Below are 21,933 nucleotides of genomic sequence, written 5' to 3'. Positions count from 1 at the left end.
GTATGAGAAGCTTTTATGGTAAGTATAAATGATAGGCCTGTGATTTATCGGCTGTGCAACCCAATCACCAGCTGCTAAAAAATCTCTATAATACACACTGACGCTTTACAATTCCTGTAATAAGAACATTTATTCCCACCAATAATGGCCTTAGGAACAACATTTTTGTATGTGTTAACTCCAGTGCTGAGCATATAAATATGTCAAACTCCGTCCCGGGGGCCAAATCTGGCCTACAGAGCCATCAAATTTTGCCCCCAAGTGGTTTCCTCACTTTGTATTATGTATGACCCACTCTAGACCACCAGGGAAGCTATACTGGATGTGAAGATCAAGATTACTAGGGAAGCCATATGGGGGAGAGAGGGGTAAAGCAATAGACACTAGGGAACTTGAAAAGGGAGGGAGGGTGGTCACTAGACACCAGGGAACTGTATAGGGGTGGGGGGGGGGGCACTAGACACCAGGGAACTGTATAGGGAAGGGGGGGGCACTAGACACCAGGAAACTGTATAGGGGAGGCGGGAAGCCAGTAGACACCAAGGAATTCTTGAGGGGAGTGGGGGCATTAGGCACCAGAGAACTTTATAATGGAAGGAGGAGGCCACTAGACATTGACCCGCTACTTGGTCCCATTGTTCGATTTCAGCCCACTTTGTTTTTGAGTTTGACGATCCTGCTATAGAGGGATCATCCATATGTTAATGGACAAACACTAGAGTTCTGACCACTGCACATACATTTTAGCAAACTGCCATATTACTCACCTGCTTTCAGGCAGCCCCCAGGCCAGACTCCTCTCTCGCACTTGTGACTTCATGATCTCAGGATAATCGCCTGTTTTAAAAATAGGGTACCCGAACCAACCACCGAAAAACTGAGGTGAAGAGTGAAAACAGAGGCAAAATGTCAGTTAAGGGAGCACTATTGTCCAAATGATGATTTTACAATACAATATTTTACATATATCAAATACATCACCCCACTAAAAGTATAAACTGTGTTACCGCTACTGGTAAAGGGTTAACGTGGCCACACACAATACAATAAAATGATTCAATTTTACAGCAATTCGATAAAAACAATAAGATTTTCAGAAAAATCAAAAGCTTTTTTTTCTTTTATTCGAGCAAGAAATCTGATCGGAGTTCCAATTTTTATTCGATACAAGTATCAGGGGTGCTGGATTTTTCTGATCAATTTTTATGAAAATTGAATGGTGTGTGGTAGATTGTCAATTTCCTTATATATGCTTCCAAGCAATTTTCAATCTTTTTTTTCATAATTGGGTAAACATTGACCAAGTGTGTGTGGTACATTGGTCAGAGTTTTTTAAATGTTACAATCAGTCAGAAAAGTTGATTGCAATTCTCGAATTGAATAGATATTTTAAAAATGGTATGGTATGTGGCCACCTTTAGATAACCACAACTGCTTAGCTCCTGCCGCTGAAGGTGCCCATCATCAGTGCGATTTTCAGGGAACATTCGTATTTTAAACAGATAATTCAAATCAAAAGAAACAATTGAATTAAATCAATGTACAGCATTAGAGGGCCTTAGGCATTCCTGACATCGAAACCAGTTGCAATCGTACATTTATCACAGATGGCATCATTTTTGCTACTGGCGAGGAGAATCAATGCGGAAGCCCCTGATGAGTCATTATTGACGAAACGCGTTGGGCGGAGCTACGTCCCACGTGACCGGCAGTGGATGCAGCTCGGAGGACGCGGAGGGACCTAAGGCAGCGTGTGTGTGGGCAGCGTCCGGGACTTGCTGACACATATGTACAAAGCGCTTAATCCTCTGACGTCTGTGAGTGTATTTCTAGCATTTTAATTGTGTATTAAATGGTTTTACGCTATGTGAGGCTGTTTTAGTTTTAGTGACTAAACGAATCAACGCAAGCTTGTGCACCCCCCATATGCGATAGAATCCTACCTCCGGAGATATTGGAGGCCAGTTAGGTGAGTGCGGGCACATAGGGGGAGTGTGTCCTGGCACGGAGAGAAACACGGTGAAGGTGGATTCTGGCACTAGGAAGGTGGAGGGATGTGCAGTTTAAGCTGATTGCGCTATGATCCCTTCAATGTTCTTTTCTCTTACATGCATGTTATGACGGTTCGGATTGAAGGATTGTATACAGTCCCTGGAGTGTCTCATATCCCGATTTCCAGATCTTTGAGTGGATTAGAAGGACTTTTGTGGACGGTGACATTATTTTTTGTATTCTCCTCAGTTTATGAACTTTGAGCGCGGCCATTTGATTTTATTCAATGCGGAAGGTTTGTTTGTTGTGGTTCCTGAAATGGTCACGTATAATATCTGGTGTCCCAGAGTGCTGTGGGGCAGAAGGCTGCATACCTAAATGGCCTAGGCAGTGACATCACTGGGAGGGAGAGGTCCCATACCAATATACTACAGTATATAGCTATAGGATGTGTTCTTCATGCTGAAACCAAGATAATTAACATAAAATTGAGATTCCTAAATAATGTTTTACATTCTACTACATGTAATTGCCGTGCGATTCATTGAAAGAGAATTGTAATGTCATACGATAATAGCACAGCAGTAGATCACCCTGCTGTTTTACGCAGCTGGCTTTAACTAGATCCATTATTCAAGAACCAAACCAGCCGGTCAAACTATGTAATAAATAATAGACATATCAGTGACAAGAATAATTTTTTTGTTCCTTGTATAACTTTAAACATCCATAATCAAGTACAGTATATTGGAGGTTAACTTAACATTTTGGAAAGATGAAAAATAATTAACCAGTTCACCACTGAGTGGTTTTTCCCCTTATGAACCAGAACAATCTTCACCTGTCAGAGCCAGACCCGGGACAAGGTCCTCCAGCACCCAAGGCTGAGATACTAAAGTGTGCCCCCCCCCCCCCATCCCTCCCACCTGTCACACACTGATTGCTATTAGACTAAGAGGCACCCCAGGGCCCTTAACCCCCCAACACCTTAAACTCTAGTTATCTGGCTTGCAGTCACTGGCATGTATCCCCATTTCTTATTTCTCTCTGCTTCGAACACAATAGGGGAATGATAGTTGAGTGAGCTGTGCACCCCCTCCTACACTGCACCTTGAGGCTGGAGCCTCTCTCGCCTCTGTCTTGGCCCTGCCCAGTCATTCACCAATAACTTACTACTTATCACAACAAAATTATCTATATCTTGGTCTTTTTTTTCACCACCAATTAGGCTTTCTTTAGGTGGTACATTTTGCTGAGGATTATTTTATTCTAAATGCACTTTTAACGCGAATAATATGAATTTTTTTTTAAAAGTTCATCATTACTTAGTTTTCAGCAATTATAGTTTTAAAATAATACATGCGACTGAGATTAAAACTCATGTATTTTATTTGCCTATTTGTCCTGGTTATTATACCATTTAAAGTATCTCCCTATCACATTGTATGGCGACATTATTTTATTTGGAAATAAAGGTGTATTTTGTTCCGTTTTGCGTACGTCACTAATTACAAGCTCTTATTTGCAAAAATAACAGTAATATACCCTCATGACATACATAAGGTAACTTTTTATATATATTTTTTTAAATGCCACTTTTTTATTTTTAATAAAAGTGTTTTATTTTGGTACCTATGGGAGGGGAGGTAAGGGGTTAATTAACTACTTGTTGACCGCTCCATGCCAATTTTCGCGAACGCAGCGGCAGCTCCAGGACCACTCCACGCCGACTGGCGTGTATGGCCTTATATGGGGATTGCAGGGGAGCGTGCGCACTGATGCGTGTGCATCCCTGCTCTGATGACGGAGCTCCGCTCCGCCTTCAGCCTCCCAGTGGCAATCGCCGCTCAGAGACTGTTAGACGGCGAAACCACCATCTAATAAGTCTGTACAGCGCTGCGATCTAAGGCAGCGCTGTACTGGGGACAGCGAAGTGTGACACGGCTGTTCCCCTGGGGGACACAGAAATGATCTGCGGTGATAGGCTGAAGCCTATCACAGCCAATTGCTGTGATAGGCAGACGGGGAGGGAGGGAGGGGTATTAAAATAAATTTAAAAAAAATAGGGAAATTTAATTAAAAAAATAAATAAATTAATATTTACAAAAAATAAATAAACACACCTGGGGGCAATCTGAGTTGCAGCGAGGTCTTAAAGCTGTAGTGGCCCATTTAGAGAAAAATGACCTGCTCTTTAGGGGGGTTTAACACTGCCGTCCTCAAGTGGTTAATATGGTATTTTATGTATTTTTATTTAATGGCATGTACGTATGTGTATTTTTTCTACCGTATTTTGTCACTGAATTTCCCCCCACACTATATTCCTATTGTAGACTGTTTGCTGCATACTCACGTTACACCGCCTCTGAGAGGCGCTATATCTGGCCCTTGACCCAACTTTGCTCCCTCCAAAAATTGTTTGCCTGAAGAAGCGGGACTGTTACCCATGAAACATGTTGCACTTTTGGAGCTCATAATAAATGTTACTTTAAACTTGAAGTAACCTGCCTGTTGTCTGGCCATTTTTTCAGAAGGGAGGTGAACTCCACCCACTTTCCCCATTTTAACAATTTTAACTAATTTTACTCTACTTGGCGCCTCTGTTGTTATACCACATAAACTGTTATAGAGGTCCTAATCATGTACAATCTCCCAATCAGACGTCACATACCAAACGTCTCTCTGGGAGAAGTTCTGGCTCCCATAACCTCTCTGCTGAGGAGCTAGCAGCGCTGGGGGAGCTGGGGCGGCAGACCAGGTGGGAGATCAAGCCCTCTGATAAGGGGGGCAACGTTGTTGTGATGGATGTGCAGGCCTACAGGGATATGTGCCTTGATATATTAACTCGGCAGGAGTGTTATGTGCGCGTTTCCGCGTCCAGGGTCGCAAGGTGCCAAAAGCAACTTTTTACCATCATTGATGACGCCCTTAGGCGGAGTGTTATAGGGGAGGATATTGTACAGTTTCTGAAAGTCACACACCCCATAACACCCACTTTTTATGCTTTACCAAAGATTCACAAGTCCAGGACAAATCCTCCTGGCCGTCCCATCGTTTCCGGCCGCGGTTCCCTGACTGAGCGGGCGAGCGTGTACATTGACCGGCATCTTCAGCCTCATGTGCAGGCTCTGCCCTCTTATGTCAGGGATACCATGCACCTTTTGAGGATTTTGGAGGGGATGTTCGTTCCCCCTGGTGCATACCTTGTTGCTCTGGACGTGGAGGCGCTGTACTCTAGCATTCCACACGACCTTGGCATTGCTGCTGTTGAGACCTTCCTGTGCGAGCTCGACATTAGACAAACGGCCCACAATATCTTTCTATTGGATTTACTGAGATTTTTACTTCTGAACAATATTTTTGTTTTTGACGGGTCGCACTACCTCCAGGTGCAGGGGGCGGCTATGGGGACCACCTGTGCCCCCTCTTACGCCAACCTGTACCTGGGGGAGTGGGAACGTGTCACCTTTTCGGATGATGGTCTCTCGATGTACCTGTGCCACGTTCTGATGTGGCACAGGTACATCATAGTTACATAGTTATTTTGGCTGAAAAAAGACATACGTCCATCGAGTTCAACCAGTACAAAGTACAACTCCAGCCCATCCCCCACATACCCCTGTTGATCCAGAGGAAGGCGAAAAAAACCCCACCAGGCATGGTCCAATTAGCCCCAAATGGGAAAAATTCCTTCCTGACTCCAGATGGCAATCAGATAAAATCCCTGGATCAACATCATTAGGCATAACCTAGTAATTGTAGCCATGGATGTCTTTCAACGCAAGGAAAGCATCTAAGCCCCCTTTAAATGCAGGTATAGAGTTTGCCATAACGACTTCCTGTGGCAATGCATTCCACATCTTAACCACTCTTACTGTAAAGAACCCTTTCCTAAATAAATGGCTAAAACGTTTTTCCTCCATGCGCAGCTCATGTCCTCTAGTCCTTTGAGAAGGCCTAGGGACAAAAAGCTCATCCGCCAAGCTATTATATTGCCCTCTAATGTATTTATACATGTTAATTAGATCTCCTCTAAGGCGTCTTTTCTCTAGACTAAATAAACCCAGTTTATCTAACTAACCTTTCTTGGTAAGCGAGACCTTCCATCCCACGTATCAATTTTGTAGCTCGTCTCTGCACCTGCTCTAAAACTGCAATATCTTTTTTGTAATGTGGTGCCCAGAACTGAATTCCATATTCCAGATGTGGCCTTACTAGAGAGTTAAACAGGGGCAATATTATGCTAGCATCTCGAGTTTTTATTTCCCTTTTAATGCATCCCAAAATTTTGTTCGCTTTAGCTGCAGCTGCTTGGCATTGAGTACGATTATTTAACTTGTTGTCGATGAGTACTACTAAGTCCTTCTCCAAGTTTGATGTTCCCAACTGTATCCCATTTATTTTGTATGGTGCTAGACCATTGGTACGACCAAAATGCATGACTTTACATTTGTCAACATTGAATTTCATCTGCCATGTATGTGCCCATATAGCCATCCTATCCAGATCCTGTTGCAATATGACACTATCTTCCTGAGAGTTGATGATTCTGCACAATTTTGTATCATCTGCAAAAATAGCAACATTGCTCACTACTGCATCTACTAGGTCATTAATAAATAAATTGAAGAGCACTGGACCCAGTACAGACCCCTGTGGGACCCCACTGCTAACAGTCTCCCATTTTGAGTACGATCCATTGACCACAACTCTTTGTTTTCTGTCCATTAGCCAGTTCCCTATCCATGCACACAAACTCTTCCCCAGTCCTTGCATCCTCAACTTTTGCACCAGACTTCTGTGGGGAACAGTGTCGAAGGCCTTTGCAAAGTCCAAGTATATCACATCTACAGCATTCCCAATATCCATATTAGCATTCACTACCTCATAAAAGCTGAGCATGTTAGTCAAACAGGACCTGTCTTTAGTAAACCCATGTTGATGCTGAGAAATAAGATTATTTTCTACTATGAAGTCATGTATAGTATCTCTTAGTAACCCCTCAAATAGTTTGCATACAACTGATGTTAAGCTTACAGGTCTATAATTTCCTGGATCAGATTTTTTGCCCTTCTTAAATAATGGGAAAACGTGGGCTGTACGCCAATCCACTGGGACTCTGCTAGTTGCAAGAGAGTCACAAAAGATAAGATAAAGGGGCTTAGCTATAACTGAACTTAATTCTCTTAGGACCCGAGGATGCATGCCATCTGGGCCAGGTGCCTTGTCTATTTTTAATTTATTTAGTCTTGCCTTTACTTCTTCCTGCGTTAAGTATTTAATATTACAGTTAGAAGATTGAGACTCTTCTGCCTCTGTAATTTGCAACAGTGCTGTTTCCTTTGTGAAGACAGAAGCAAAGAAAGCATTTAATAACTCTGCCTTACCTTGGTCGTCCACCATTGAGTTCCCACCCTCATCCTTTAGGATTCCTATACAGTCAACCTTTCTTTTTTTAGAGTTGATGTACTTGTAAAACTTTTTTGGGTTAGATTTGATATCCCTAGCGATTTGATTTTCAGCTTCGATCTTTGCCAGCCTAATTTCTTTTTTACAATTTTTATTGCACTCCTTATAATTGCTTAGTGCAGCCTCAGTCCCCTCCTGTTTTAGGACCTTATAGGCATTCTTTTTCCTCTTCATTTTATCCCTAACCTTTCTATTCATCCATAGAGGCCTTTTTTTATTCCTAGACATTTTGTTTCCATATGGGATATACATACTACAATATTGATTGAGAATACGTTTAAAAGCTTGCCATTTCCCTTCAGTGTCGTCCCCTTGTAGTACATTATCCCAGTTCACCAAACTTAGTGCCTGCCTAATTTGATTGAACTTTGCTTTTCTAAAATTCATAGTTTTAGTGGTCCCGCTGCCCCGTGGCCTATCAGTCACCAGATCAAACGTTATCATGTTGTGATCACTATTTCCCAAATGTTCTTGAACCTGCACATTTGATACATTATCTGGTCTATTAGAAATGATCAGATCCAGTAACGCATTCCCCCTAGTTGGTTCCGTTACCATTTGAGTCAAGTAATTGTTCTGTAGTGCTGCCAGAAATCTGCTGCTTTTACCAGAATGGGTAGCCTCAATACCCCAGTCAATGTCTGGAAAGTTAAAGTCGCCCATAATTATGACCTCGTTTTTACTTGCAGCTTTTTCAATCTGCTGTAGTAATCGCAGTTCTGCAGCTTCATTAATAAGAGGTGGTCTGTAGCATACCCCAATAAGCAATTGGCAACTTTTATTTCCACCATGAATATTTACCCAAACGGACTCCACATCTTCGCAATCTTCCTCCATCTCATCGTTGAGGACAGCTGTAAAAGAATTCTTAACAAAGAGACAAACCCCTCCACCTTTTTTCCCTGTTCTATCCCTCCTAAACACATTGTATCCTTTTAAATTAGCTATCCAGTCATGGCTTTCATCCATCCATGTCTCGGTTATTCCCACAATGTCATAGCCTTTGTCATTCAGAATGAACTCTATTGAAATATGATAACAGAGGCGCCAAGCAGAATAAAATTAGTTAAAATTGTTAAAAAGGGGGAAGTGGGTGGACTCACCTCCCTTCTGAAAAAAATGGCCGGACAATGGACAGGTTACTTACAGTCCAAAGTAACATTTATTAGTAACTCCAAAAGTGCAACGCGTTTCACGGGTAACAGTCCCGCTTCTTCAGGCAAACGATTATTTGGAGGGTGCAAAATCAGACAGAGGCGCTCTACCTGGTTCATGACCTGATTTTGCACCCTCCAAATAATCGTTTGCCTGAAGAAGCGGGACTGTTACCCGTGAAACGCGTTGCACTTTTGGAGTTACTAATAAATGTTACTTTGGACTGTAAGTAACCTGTCCATTGTCCGGCCATTTTTTTCAGAAGGGAGGTGAGTCCACCCACTTCCCCCTTTTTAACAATTTTAACTAATTTTATTCTGCTTGGCGCCTCTGTTATCATATTTCAATATCATCTAGTCCACCCTTGGTGGAGGGGTGTATCCCCATTTTCTCCTATCTACAGAGAGCGACTTTTTAACCTGAGCGGGGTCAGGTTACAATTCTCCCCGCCGGCCTTTCCAGTGGTTGCCTTTGTGGCGACCCACCCTTGTGAGTATAATCATCTCATTTATTCACAACAGACCTCTCCATATTAACATACTGCACCATATTGGGCTCTCGGTTTCTCCCCCATTTTCAAGCCAGAATGAACTCTAGTTCGTCTATTTTATTTGCAAGGCTCCGAGCATTGGTTACCATGCACTTTATATTTTTACCAACACATTTACCAATTTTGTTTACACGAAATGGGCTACTTGAAGTTTTACCAACCTCCTTAATCTTTACACTGTCTCCACCCCCCTCTCCACCCCCCATAATGTTAGGCTCCCACTGTCTTTTTACCTTATCTTGTCTACATATTGAGACTTTATCCTCCCGCCTCCCCCCAGATCCTAGTTTAAAATCTCCTCCAACCGTTTAGCCATCTTCTCCCCCAATGCAGCTGCACCCTCCCCATTAAGGTGCAGCCCATCCCTGCTGTAGAACCTGTAGCCGACTGCAAAGTCTGCCCAGTTCTCCAGGAACCCAAACCCTTCCTTCCTACACCAATTTCTCAGCCACTTATTTAACTCCCTAAGCTCCCTCTGTCTCTCAGATGTAGCGCGTGGCACTGGCAGTATTTCAGAGAACACCACCTTGGAGGTCCTTGCTTTAAGTTTATCTCCAAGTACCTGAAAATCATTTTTGAGGACCTTCCATCTCCCACTAACTTTGTCATTGGTGCCAATGTGTACCATGACAGCTGGGTCTTCCCCAGCCCCACCCAATAATCTGTCAATTCTTTCCGCTACATGCCGAACCCGAGCACCCGGGAGGCAACAGACTGTACGGCATTCACGGTTTCTTCGACAGATTACCCTATCTGTGCGCCTAATAATTGAATCCCCTACCACCAGTACCTGTCTAGCCTTAGCTGCACTCCTATTCCCTTTCTCGTTACAGCAGTCTGCCCCTTGGTTGCTAAGGAGCACATCCTGCTGCAGCATTGCTACTCCAGAATCATCCTCCCCAATATTACGCAAACAAGCATACTTATTAGTGAGGGACAACTCGGGACTAGCCTCCCTGTCACTTTTTCCCCTACCCCTTCTAACTGTGACCCAACTAGCGGCTACCTCTGCTTCTTGCTCCGGCTTTACTCCACCCACCTCATCTTCACCGATTCCATCCAGTGTCTGGATTGTGAGATCCAAGCTCATCTCCATGTTGTGTATGCGTCTCAGTGTTGCGAGATGCTTATTTAGCTCTGCGACTTCCGCCTCTAACTGAGCAACACGCACACACCCAGGGCAACAGTAAACACCCTCAATCCGCTGATCAAGGCATGCATACATGTCACAGGATGTACACTGTACAGCATAGTCCAACATGATGACTATTGTGTGGGGAAATTTTATTTAAAGTAAACTGTGGCGGTAAAAGTTGAAACGGGAGAGGGAGTGAAGTTCGGGAGTGAGTGCAGCTGGGGTGGAAGAGGGGGAGGGGTGGAGGGGGAGTGAGTGAAGTTGGAGTGGAGGAGGGGGAGTGAGTAAGGTTGGGGTGGAGGAGGGGGAGTGAGTAAAGTTGGGGTGGAGGAGGAGGAGTGAGTGAAGCTGGGGCGGAGTCCTCAAAACTTAAAGACTACACCACAACGTGTTAGCACATCCTAACCAATGCAAAGAACCGCAATATTGTTTAAATTTTTTTTTTTTTTTTTTTTTTTTTTTTTTTACCTGCTTCCTCTCACCTCTCTTTTTGTGCCTGTGTTCTAACGCCTGTTTTTAACGCCTATGCCACTTGTGTCGAAGCCACTTAGTGAGCAAGCCACAGACTGAGCAAGCTCAGTACTGAGTCCTGAAGCTGACCAAATACCTCCTGTTACAGCTAATCCCTCCCCCTAGCTAATTACCTGCCTGTTGCAAGCACACTAGAGGAAAAAAAAATGTACTTTTAAAAACTTTTAAAACTAACACTTGCGGCTAGATATCTGATGAACTGCAATGCACCGATGACATCTTTATCGTCTGGACGGGGACCTCCTGCGAACTAAGACAATTAGTCGATATCCTCAATAAAAACACAAGGAATCTACGTTTCACGATGACGTTTGACTGTAGAAGGATCTCATTTTTGGATATTTGGATCATCATTGATGATCACGGCTGTTTGTCCACGGGCTTGTACAGGAAGGAGACTGCTACGAATGCCCTTCTCAGGGCCGACAGTTTTCATCCCGGACATACTGTCAGGGGCATCCCTGTAGGCCAATACCTCCGCGTTAGGAGGAACTGTTCCTCTCTTGACAACTTTGAGGAGGAGGCTGTGACCTTAAGATCACGTTTTAGGGATCGGGGATACCCCGATCGCACTTTACGACAGGCGTACCAACGGGCTCGGATGGCTGATCGAAGTGCCCTATTAGCCTCTGGCGGGTCTAGGAGAGACGTGGCGGAATGTGCACGCCTTTGCGTGCGCTATTCTGCGCAGTTTAAAGAAATCACACGCGTTTTACAACGCCATTGGTATATTCTTACCAATGACCCCAAAATTGAACCATTGGTGACACCGGAACCCAAGATCACGTGCAGGCGCGCGCCGTCTCTCCGCGACCTAATCGTCAGGAGCCATTTCCGGGGCACTGAGATCACGCGCCCTCATTGCACTGTAACCGGGACATACAGCTGTGGTGGATGCACTGTTTGCCGCTTTCTATTTATTGGGAGGGAGGTTGTCCTCCCCAACGGTCATCACTGGCGTTTACAACATTTTGTGAATTGTAATACCAAATTTGTGGTCTACCTCCTATTGTGTCCTTGTGGCGCATTTTATATAGGTAAGACCGGACGCGAATTGAAGTCTAGAATTGGCGAACATATCGCCAATATTAAAAGCATTGCATCCACCACACCCGTTGCGAGGCACTTTAGATCTGAGCACGGTGGTAGGGCCTCAGGTATACGTTTTGTCGGTCTCGACCGTATACATACTACGATCAGAGGGGGTAACTTCGATCGCTTATTGTTACAGAAAGAATCCAGGTGGATCTACGAGTTTGAGGCCACTGAATATCCTGGCCTTAATGAAATGGTCGGTTTTGCGGCCTTTCTGCCTAACTGATGCTCATCACTTTTTCCTACCTGTCCTGCTGTCCCTTTCCCTGCCCCCCTCCGCTGCTCTGCTCCTCCATTGCCCCCTGTGTCTGCGGGCTTGCATATGCTCCGAACTGTTGCCTCCATGTGTTCTCCCCTGTGACACTCGCCGCTTATAGCTGGCATATGTTGTTGCTCAGTTTTTTTGCTCTCTGAGTGCGCTGATTTCTCGCTCGGTTTGGATCTTGGCACTGTGTTTTCACAGTCCCCCTTGATCCAACTTCCTTAGTCGCTGATGGTAGCATGATAATATTTGCTGACTCTGAGCTATGTTATATATACATTTCTTCTGGTTTGCTTGTGTCTGTTGTGTTTGCTTGATTTTGCACTCCTTTATTTTCATTTATGTTTGGTTGTTTATACATATATATAAAAAAACGTTTTTGTCCTCGTGTGCCGCCATATGGCCCCCTTTCTCCTCGCCCCCGCCTTGCCCTTTCACGTATTTTTGCCATCCTACGCATCAGGCCGACTTAATTTGTCTGGCCTGCCCATTGGGCTCTGGTGGGGGCGAGGCTGAGCTGCGTGTCCGTCGCCGCGTTAGTGCGCATGTGTACGCGTGCGCGTTGGTTGACGCGTACGTAATTACGCGTGCGTGCGCGCGGCTGATGACGCTGCCCTATAAGGGGCCCCGGGCGGCACACGTCTCTAGCCACGCCTCCCTTCGAAAAAGCCGGTAGACCCGGCGAAACATGTCAGGGCTGCCGGCGTGGTGCTAGCACATGACTGCCTTGCTCTGCCACCCGCCCACCCTCCGCATCCACCCTCTGCTGGCCTGAGGCACTTTTCTGACCTCCATCTGGAAAGGCTACTAGCTTCCTGTACACATGGGACTCTGCCATATGGGACTCTGCTTGATCATTACAGCCATTACAGCCTGCTATACCAGCATATTGGACCTGACTCCTTTACCGGATTCTTAATCACTTCCCCAGCCTTGGGCTTCTACACATGGGGCTGAGCGACCAGACAATCTTCAGGAGCTAACTGGACTCCGCATCGCTGTACTAGGATTGGGTATAGTATGGCTCATGCTTTATGCCATTCCTTTTGATCTGTGCTTGTTGCTACTTACATTCCATCGGTCCATGCTGGCTGTGCTGTTTCATCTGAACTGTTGATTTGCAGATGCGATATTGGCTTTTCAGCCTCTGCTGGATGCTTTGACTCACTTTGCTTTTGTTATCTGCATCGGCCTGTTTCAACCATCATTTTTCTATTACCCCCATTTTTTACTACATACTTGTCTAGGCCTATTTTTTCATATGTTACTTGGGATCCCTGACCACATTAGGTGGTCTCAGGCAGTGGTGTGTTTGATGTGTGATTGGTGGCCGAGTGTGGCTTCTTGGCAGGTCACATTGGTGCTTTTTTAATATGTTTAATTATAACATTAATAAATTTTTGTAAATTTTCACTTGTTTTTGGATTTTGTTATTTGTGACATATGCTCCCCAACCCTCCTTTTTCCTTACATTTACGTTCTCTGTCACATACCAGTAAGTATCTCCGTGCTGCATCTACATCCTCCTGTCTGTATTCATTGATGGGTTCGGCCCAATCGCAGTTGAGGGTGATGGAGATGAGACCTCCCTGAGTGGCTCTGTACTTGTCATTATACAGATGCCAGACTTCAGCATGAGCCTTTATTAGGTTATGTCCCACTATGTACACTCCGGTCCCAGGAGAGTAGATGCCTGGCAACAGGAAAAACAAGTCACATGATCTACCGGCGTCCAACACAGTGCAAAATGCATAAGTCATGGACACACCCACATTGTATTTCTTGCTTTGCTATGTCCAGCATGTGATACTGTATATTACTATTCCATTACTGTTATAAAGCTTATGGGTATAGGCTTTCACAGTGACTAGTCCAGGCCTGAGCAAACTACGGCCCGCGTGCTGGTGCTAAGAAGGCGGCCCGCCATTAGAGGACCATATTCCACTTCTCTCCCTTTCTCCATCCCGCCGTTCGTGAAAAAATAGGTACAAGAAATAACTCACCCAGTCGCTCGTTCCAGCGGCGATCTCAATGGCAATAGCGGCACCATGTGACCTGCCATCATTATGTACCAGCGTGTCACATGACACTGCCGTCGCCATGGAGACTACCACTGGAACGAGTGATTGGATGAGTTACACCCAAACATTCCTGGCTGCAGAAGTCCAGAGGGAGGGAGGTAGGTAGGAAAAGGAGGGAGGCACTAACTGCCCACCCCTGCCCTAGACCAACTATCTAGTGCTGACCCGCTCGTCCCTTTTCATTAGGACCCTCTCCTTCCATGTGCAGGTGTTCTATCACTATTTTAAATGTACACCAACTTCCCTCTTTTATGTAAAGCAATCATGTGCTGTTGTGGGCCCCTCCCCCTTTTATGTGCAGCTGGTCCAATTTCATGTGCAGCGTCTCATTCTTCACCAGTTCCTCCTTCCATACGCAGAAGCCCTCCTATATTATTTGTACCCCCCTCTTTCGGATGCAGGAGCTCTCCCCCCCTCCTTTTATTTGCACTATGCAGCATGCTACTAAGTAATGGCCTATGTGGCCTTTGTAAAATCTAGCCCTGTTAGAAATAGCCGCTGTGGTATCTGTCATGGGTAACCGATCTTAATGCATTGCTCTGCATTGTAATCTGCCAGGACACCTCAGATTCTCACACCACATCCGCCACACTAAATCCCCACCCACATTAAGCTGCCGCCCACAACTGCACCACCCACACTTAACCGTCACCGCACTAAGCCGCCGCCCATACTAAGATGTTGCCCACAGGGGCTTCCAGGTCTGTGCATATTTACAGCCTTCGGTTAGTACATAGCATACCTGGTGCAAATGCTCCTTCTCCATAGCCCAAAAAGGCAATGATATACGGCTCATTGAGGGTGATCCAGAACTTCACTCGGTCCCCCAGTCTCTGGAAGAGCAGCTCGGAGTAGTCCTTAAATCTCTCAATGATGGTTTCATTCAGCCAACCACCAACATCCTCCAGAGCTTGAGGCAGATCCCAGTGGTAGATGGTCACCTGAAGAAAAGACAATCTATTATTTGCCTTTTGACTAATCACCGAATAAGGATCTGGTAATGGCTTGGGACACAGTTACAGAAAAAAAACTCAATAAAGGAATCAGTATCTAGAGAAAAGAAAATGTCATGGACTTTGCAGGGGACCATTATTAACTTGCATGGAAACCGGTAATACTATCTGGGAAAGGAACAAAAAGGGCCACCTAATACGTACTGCTGTCTTGGGAAAGGGGGCATTGGTATCTAATACGTGTACGTTAAAAAGGGGCGCTGGGAAAAAAGGGCGCGGGGTTTTAAACGATAAGCATGGATAACGTTTAAAAATGTATTGTACTGTATTTCATTTAAAATTAATGTTTTATAAAGTTATAAATCATTAAATAATGTGCATTAAATCGGCAATTGTAAAAACGTTAATCTTCCGTTTAAATAGTGAAACGTATAATAACGTTTAAAAAAAAAATTACTAAGTAACCCTCCCTGTACCTACCCCTAACCCCTAGACCCCCCTGTTGATGCCTAAACCTAAGACCCCCCCCTGTTGGTGCCTAAGTAACCCTCCCTGTACCTACCCCTAACCCCTAGACCCCCCTGTTAGTGCCTAAACCTAAGACCCCCCTGTTGGTGCCTAAACCTAAGACCTCCCTGTTGGTGCCTAAACCTAAAACCCCCCTGTTAGTGCCTAAACCTAAGACCCCCCTGTTGGTGCCTAAACCTAAGACCCCCCTGTTGGTGCCTAAACCTAAGACCCCCTGTTGGTGCCTAAACCTAAGACCCCCCTGTTGGTGCCTAAACCTAAGACCCCCCTGTTGGTGCCTAAACCTAAGACCCCCCCTGTTGGTGCCTAAACCTAAGACCCCCCCTGTTGGTGCCTAAACCTAAGACCACCCTGTTGGTGCCTAAACCTAAGACCCTCCTTAGTGCTCACTGTATTGTGTGTAGAATAATGTTTTAAAAACAGTAAGGGATAAAATATATTACAATTTACATTACGTACTGATCGCTTTGTTTTGTGAATAATAATGTTTTACAAACATAAAGGGATAACACTTAAAATAATGTTTTATTGAAATAAGAAACGTAAATCATCACAAGCAGTTATAAAACATGAAAAATCTTCGGGCGCCGTTGGAAAACGTTATTATTCTCGGGCGCCCTTTTTACCTGTTCCGCGCCCATTAAACGATAATTATTATAGGAGTGAATGGCGGCGCCCGATTTGTCCACTAGCCTCCTGCGCCCTTTTTTACTGTTACCATCTAATACTGCTCTATTGGGGGAAAGGGGGAGGGGTCAGGGTGTCCACACATGTTGATATTTGCTAAGGACCCCATTTTAGCTAGAACCAGCCCTGAATGCAGAGGAATGGGAAGCGCCCCAGGAAGGAGGAAGCATCGGAGGCATGTGAAGCACACCATGAAGAAGGAAGCATTCGAGTCAAGCAAAGTGTGATGTGAAGGAGGAAGCATCGGAGTCATGCGAAGCGTGCCATAAAGGTAGAAGCATCAGAGTCATGGGAAGAGCGCCGTGACGGAGAAAGCATCGGAGTCATGTGAAGCGCGCATTAAAGGAGGAAGCATCGAAGTCATGTGAAGCGCGCAGTGAAGGAGGAAGCATCGGAGGCATGTGAAGTACACCATGAAGAAGGAAGCATTCAAGTCAAGCGAAGTGTGCTGTGAAGGAGGAAGCATCGGAGTCATGCGAAGCGCGCAGTAAAGGAGGAAGCATCAGAGTCATATTAAGCACGCCATGAAGGAGGAAGCATCAGAGTCATGTAAAGGACGCAGTGAACGAGGAAGCATCAGAGTCATATTAAGCGCCCCATGAAGGAGGAAGCATCAGTCATGTGAAGTGCGCACTGAAGGAGGAAGCATCAGAGTCATGTGAAGCGCGCAGTCAAGGTGGAAGCATCAGAGTCATATTAAGCACGCCATGAAGGAGGAAGCATCAGAATCATGTAAAGCGCGCAGTGAAGGAGGAAGCATCAGAATCATGTGAAGCGCGCAGTGAAGGAGGAAGCATCAGAGTCATGTGAAGCGCGCAGTGAAGGAGGAAGCATCAGAGTCATATTAAGTGCCCCATGAAGCAGGAAGCATCAGAGTCATGTGAAGTGCGCAGTGAAGGAGGAAGCATCGGAGTCATATTAAGTGCCCCATGAAGGAGGAAGCATCAGAGTCATGTGAAGCGCACAGTGAAGGAGAAAGCATTAGAGTCATGTGAAGCGTGCAGTGAAGGAGGAAGCATCAGAGTCATGTGAAGCGTGCAAGTGAAGGAGGAAGCATCGGAGTCATGTGAAGCGTGCAAGTGAAGGAGGAAGCATCGGAGTCATGTGAAGCGTGCAGTGAAGGAGGAAGCATCGGAGTCATGTGAAGCGTGCAAGTGAAGGAGGAAGCATCGGAGTCATGTGAAGCGCACAGTGAAGGAGGAAGCATCGGAGTCATGTGAAGCGCGCAGTGAAGGAGGAAGCATTAGAGTCATGTGAAGCCCGCCGTGAAGCACAAGCAAGTGAACTTTCTGTGTCCCTGTCCACTTGCCCGAATGCTGAATTTCTGAATTCAATATCTTGAATTTTGGCCACCGACACGATCTACAAACATAAGTACATGTCCATGGAGTGGTATAGGTAAGCCTGGCACACCTTATGGTTTCTGTTACCTGGGGTTTGATTCCTGCAGCCAGCAGAGCATCAATAAGACGACTGTAATAATCCAGCCCCGGTTCATTTACAAATTTAGTTGTACCGTCGGGGAGGATCCTGGGCCAGGAGATGGAGAAACGGTAGTGGGAGACCTTAAGATACTTCAGCATCTCTATATCTTCATTCATCCGATTGTAACTGTTACACGCCACATCTCCATTCCCGTCATCGTCAATTCTACCTTCTGTGTGTGAGAACTGATCCCAGATACTAAGTCCTTTCCCATCGGCCCTCCACGCACCCTCAATCTAGAGATCAGAGACGAGACAGATTTCAGAGTGAATTAGGCTAAGTTCACACTATGGGCTCGATTCATAAAAGGGTGCTAACACAGTTAGCAAGCCTAAAAGCTTTGGGCGTGCTAACTAGGGTGCTAAGCAGTTAGTAAGCCCAAAGCTTTTATTGATCGGGCACAAAGTTTAAAGCGCTGCGCGGTGTGCGCGAAACGTTGCACCGGGTGCGATCAAAACGTTGCACCGGGTGCACCTAAACCGTCGCACCGGGTGCGCCCGAAACGTTGCACCGTGAAACTTTGCACGTCCTAAAGGGCTTTAGGCGTGCTAAGGGGCTTTTAGGCGTGCTAACTAAGTTAGTACCCTTTTGTGAATCAAGCCCAATGACAATTTATGGAATGTTTTCCACCACAGACAAATGGACACGTGTCCACGGATCCTATGTTAACTATAGAATCCCTCCACGCATGTCCGCAAGGTGCGTTGTGATTACAGAATGCAAAATCCCATCTTGCAGGACATTTCTGGACACTGCACCGAAATTAAACACACCATAGATACATACACCCGATCACACATCAGAACCCAGCCTTAGGAATACTAAACCACATTATCTATCCTACTACTCCTAAAAATTAATTAATTCATTTATTTATTTTTAAAGAATCATGCAGTGTTATTTTCTGTGTATCAGCTGAGAAAATAATGTTTAATGTTGTATTGTCTCATGTGCTGACTCATAGTGTGTCCCAGAAGCTAAAATATATAAACTGTTGACCTTTTCTATCTATCCTCTGCTCTCAGATGCTTTTCTCAGCAAGGTTTTATGGCTATAATTCCTTATCAGTGATGGTAACACTACAATCCAACAAAGTCCCGACTTGAGAGAGACTGTCACTTGCATAACTAAATATTTACTCTTTTAGGCAAAAGTTATTTGTGTGCTTGGCACTGTACATACACATGTCTATCATCATGGCACATGTCACCTCGGGTAGACTTTAAAGTTAAACTAAACACAAAACTGAGCAAGAGAAACTCTAAAAGCAATCCAGCCGATAACTGATTCTGAATAGCGTATTGAAGCAAAATACCTGTTTAATGGTCAAATGGGATTTTAGAATTGTATTCCTTTTCACATCATAAATGCCTTTTGTGATAAACCAGGAAGCAGCTACGACAAATTGTATATCTGCAGTGCATCTAAAGAAGACTTGGATGCTTTCCTTGCATTGAAGGGCATCCACGGCTATAATTACTAGGTAAGTCCTGGGAGAGTTCATCCAGGGATTTTACATGACTTTCCACCTAGAATTGGACAGGAAGGAATATTTCCCCCTAAAGGTTAAATTGCCCCAAGGGTTTTGTTTGCCTTCCCCTGGATCAACTGGAATTTGTGACGAGGAAGGAAACAGGTACCTAATGCTTACTTATTTATTTTAATTATTCCAGTAGGACTTGATGGACCGATTTCAGTTTTTTAGCCACATTTTGTAACCACACCCACCATACCTGGAAAGCAGAGGAAGCCACACCCCAGGCAAAGTCATCGTCAAATTCATTAAACAGGAAGTCGTGTTCCCTGCTTGGCAGGATACCATTGGTACGTATGACCTCGGCGTAGTACATGGCGGTTCGTTTTGCTGTCCTTGGGCGATTGGGGTTATTGAAATCTATGTGATGGAGGCCAAACCGGAGCCGATACCCTTGTGCCCATTCAAAGGTGTCCATCAGAGCCCAAGCAATGTAGCCTCTTAGATTCACACCATCCAAGCTGTAAGCTTCACAAGAGAAGACAAAAGACATGAAACAGTCGTCTGCTGGGAAAACATCATGTGTAATACATATGCTAATATCTACCTAGATTTTACACATTCATCCTTGCTAACCATGTTTTTATACTACATCTGTACAGTGTTACAAATAAACATTTATTTATTCTTTTGAAACTTCACCTACTATTTTTGGCTTGGACATTTGTAAGCAGAAAAGTATTTTCCTTCTTCTGCCCTTTTCCACTATAGCATTTGCAATTGCTGAATCGCAAAATCGCAAACCGCTAGTAATTTTCAAATCGCTACAGTTTGCTTTTTAACATAGGAATCGCAGTAGGTCATTTCCACTACCGAGATTCGTTTTTTACTTAATCGTGATCGTGCCGCGAAGTGATTATTGCCGCAATTTTGCTATGCAGAGCAAACGTTGGGAAATCGCCGGGAAATTTTTAATTTTCGCTGAATCGCAATCGCTAGCGTTCATCGCGAACGCTAGCGATTTCTAGTGGAAAAGGGCTCTTATTGGAGAAACTTTGGCCCTATTCAATTAACTTTTCTCCTGAGCTTTCTCACAGGAGAGGTTTTCACACCTTATCAATAAAATACATTTTAGACCCCCACAAGCAAAAACACTAAAGCCCCTTTTACACTTGCCTTGCAAGTATGCGTTGCATTACCCTGGTTTGCCACAGAGTAACGCAGCAACAATGCAAGGTAATGGGGCCTAGCACAATTACCGTTTTGCGCCGGAAATTTCCTGATTGGCTGTCGACCCACCACAAAGTCAACAGCGCTTAACCGTCGGACTTCTGCGGCGACGCATTGGTGGCAGAACGCATGTAAGTCAATGGGAAATGCAGAAAATGTAAATCCGTTGGTGTCGGCGGTGCGAGGGGCATGCACAGAATGATGTGATTATGATGGGGAAACCTGGGAATCCCAGTGATGTACTTCCTGTCCAGCAGGGAGAACATCATTGGGCGAGGGGCAGCAACGGGCATGCGAGGGGCGTCGCTATGCATTTTACCCTATTGGCACACTCTGGGTCATGTGAATGTAGTTTTTTGCGATGGGGGCAGAGCATTGCGCACCATTATGGACAGTTGTAAAGCAGGCCGAAAAATAGATTTGACATCAAACCTTTTTACCCACTTTTAAGCCCTACTCAGTTGTTAGATGTTGAAAAGCTATTTTATTTATTAAGAAGAAAAATTATCCCCTGGGACAAACTCAGGAGAAAGTTACTCAACTAATTAGGGGCCCACATTTCCTGTGTTTGACCACTAAGCTGCAACACACAATTGCTCACTACCAGTTCAGGCATTTTCCTACCTCTATCTGGCCAGCAGGCGCCAGTCAGCCAATCAGGTGTACGGTCATACACCCTTTGCCTGCCATACCGATCTAGCAGGATCTGCATAAATTAGCATTCAGGTGGGAGGCTCGGTTGGACCGGACGTAATCGTTGATTACATCTTTTACAGGGACCGCCGCGTGTAGGCATCTCCCACACAGTCCCCTCTCTAACCACTCACCTGTCAACCGCATCCTGGAAGCAGCAAAACAAAAATGTAAAATCACAAACACTGGTTCGCACGACAGCCGGGGACCACTAAGCTCCAGTGTTCACTACTGGCTTAAAGTAAAGTAACCTGAGGCGAAAAAAATCTTATGATATAATGTGTAGTACAGAAAATGAATAGAACATTATTAGCGGAGAAAAGAGTCTTATATTTTTATTTTCAGTTATATATCTTTTTCTTTTAACTCCTCCTGTACTGGAAAACAATATGAGACCATACAATTTTTCGACAGATTTACCTTCTAGATCGAATCATTTCCAGCATGTCCGATCTGAGAATCGATTGATTTTTTGAGCAATTTTCTGACCGATTTCCGTAGAAACTAATGGAATCGGTCAGAAAATTGCTCAAAAAAATCGATCGATTCTCAGATTGGACATGTTGGAAATAATCGATATGGCAGGTAAATCTGCTAAAAATTGTATGGTGTG

The 21,933-nt window shown here is 44.7% G+C and overlaps 1 protein-coding gene across 1 annotated transcript in view; it reads right to left on the bottom strand.

The window, feature by feature from the left end:
- The window catches only part of LOC137526171 (uncharacterized), a 131,285-nt gene that overhangs the window by 83,557 nt on the left and 25,795 nt on the right, over positions 1-21,933 (bottom strand). The window contains exons 9-13 of the mRNA XM_068247391.1: positions 19,657-19,925; positions 17,869-18,159; positions 15,013-15,211; positions 13,683-13,882; positions 768-877 (exon numbers count right to left, since the gene is read on the bottom strand). Coding sequence (XP_068103492.1) covers positions 768-877; positions 13,683-13,882; positions 15,013-15,211; positions 17,869-18,159; positions 19,657-19,925 — 1,069 coding nt within the window. The remainder of the gene's footprint in view (positions 1-767; positions 878-13,682; positions 13,883-15,012; positions 15,212-17,868; positions 18,160-19,656; positions 19,926-21,933) is intronic.

The sequence above is a fragment of the Hyperolius riggenbachi genome, chromosome 7 (genome assembly GCF_040937935.1).
Source record: "Hyperolius riggenbachi isolate aHypRig1 chromosome 7, aHypRig1.pri, whole genome shotgun sequence".
NCBI classification, from domain to species: domain Eukaryota; kingdom Metazoa; phylum Chordata; class Amphibia; order Anura; family Hyperoliidae; genus Hyperolius; species Hyperolius riggenbachi.
This window is presented reverse-complemented; position numbering and strand designations above follow the sequence as displayed.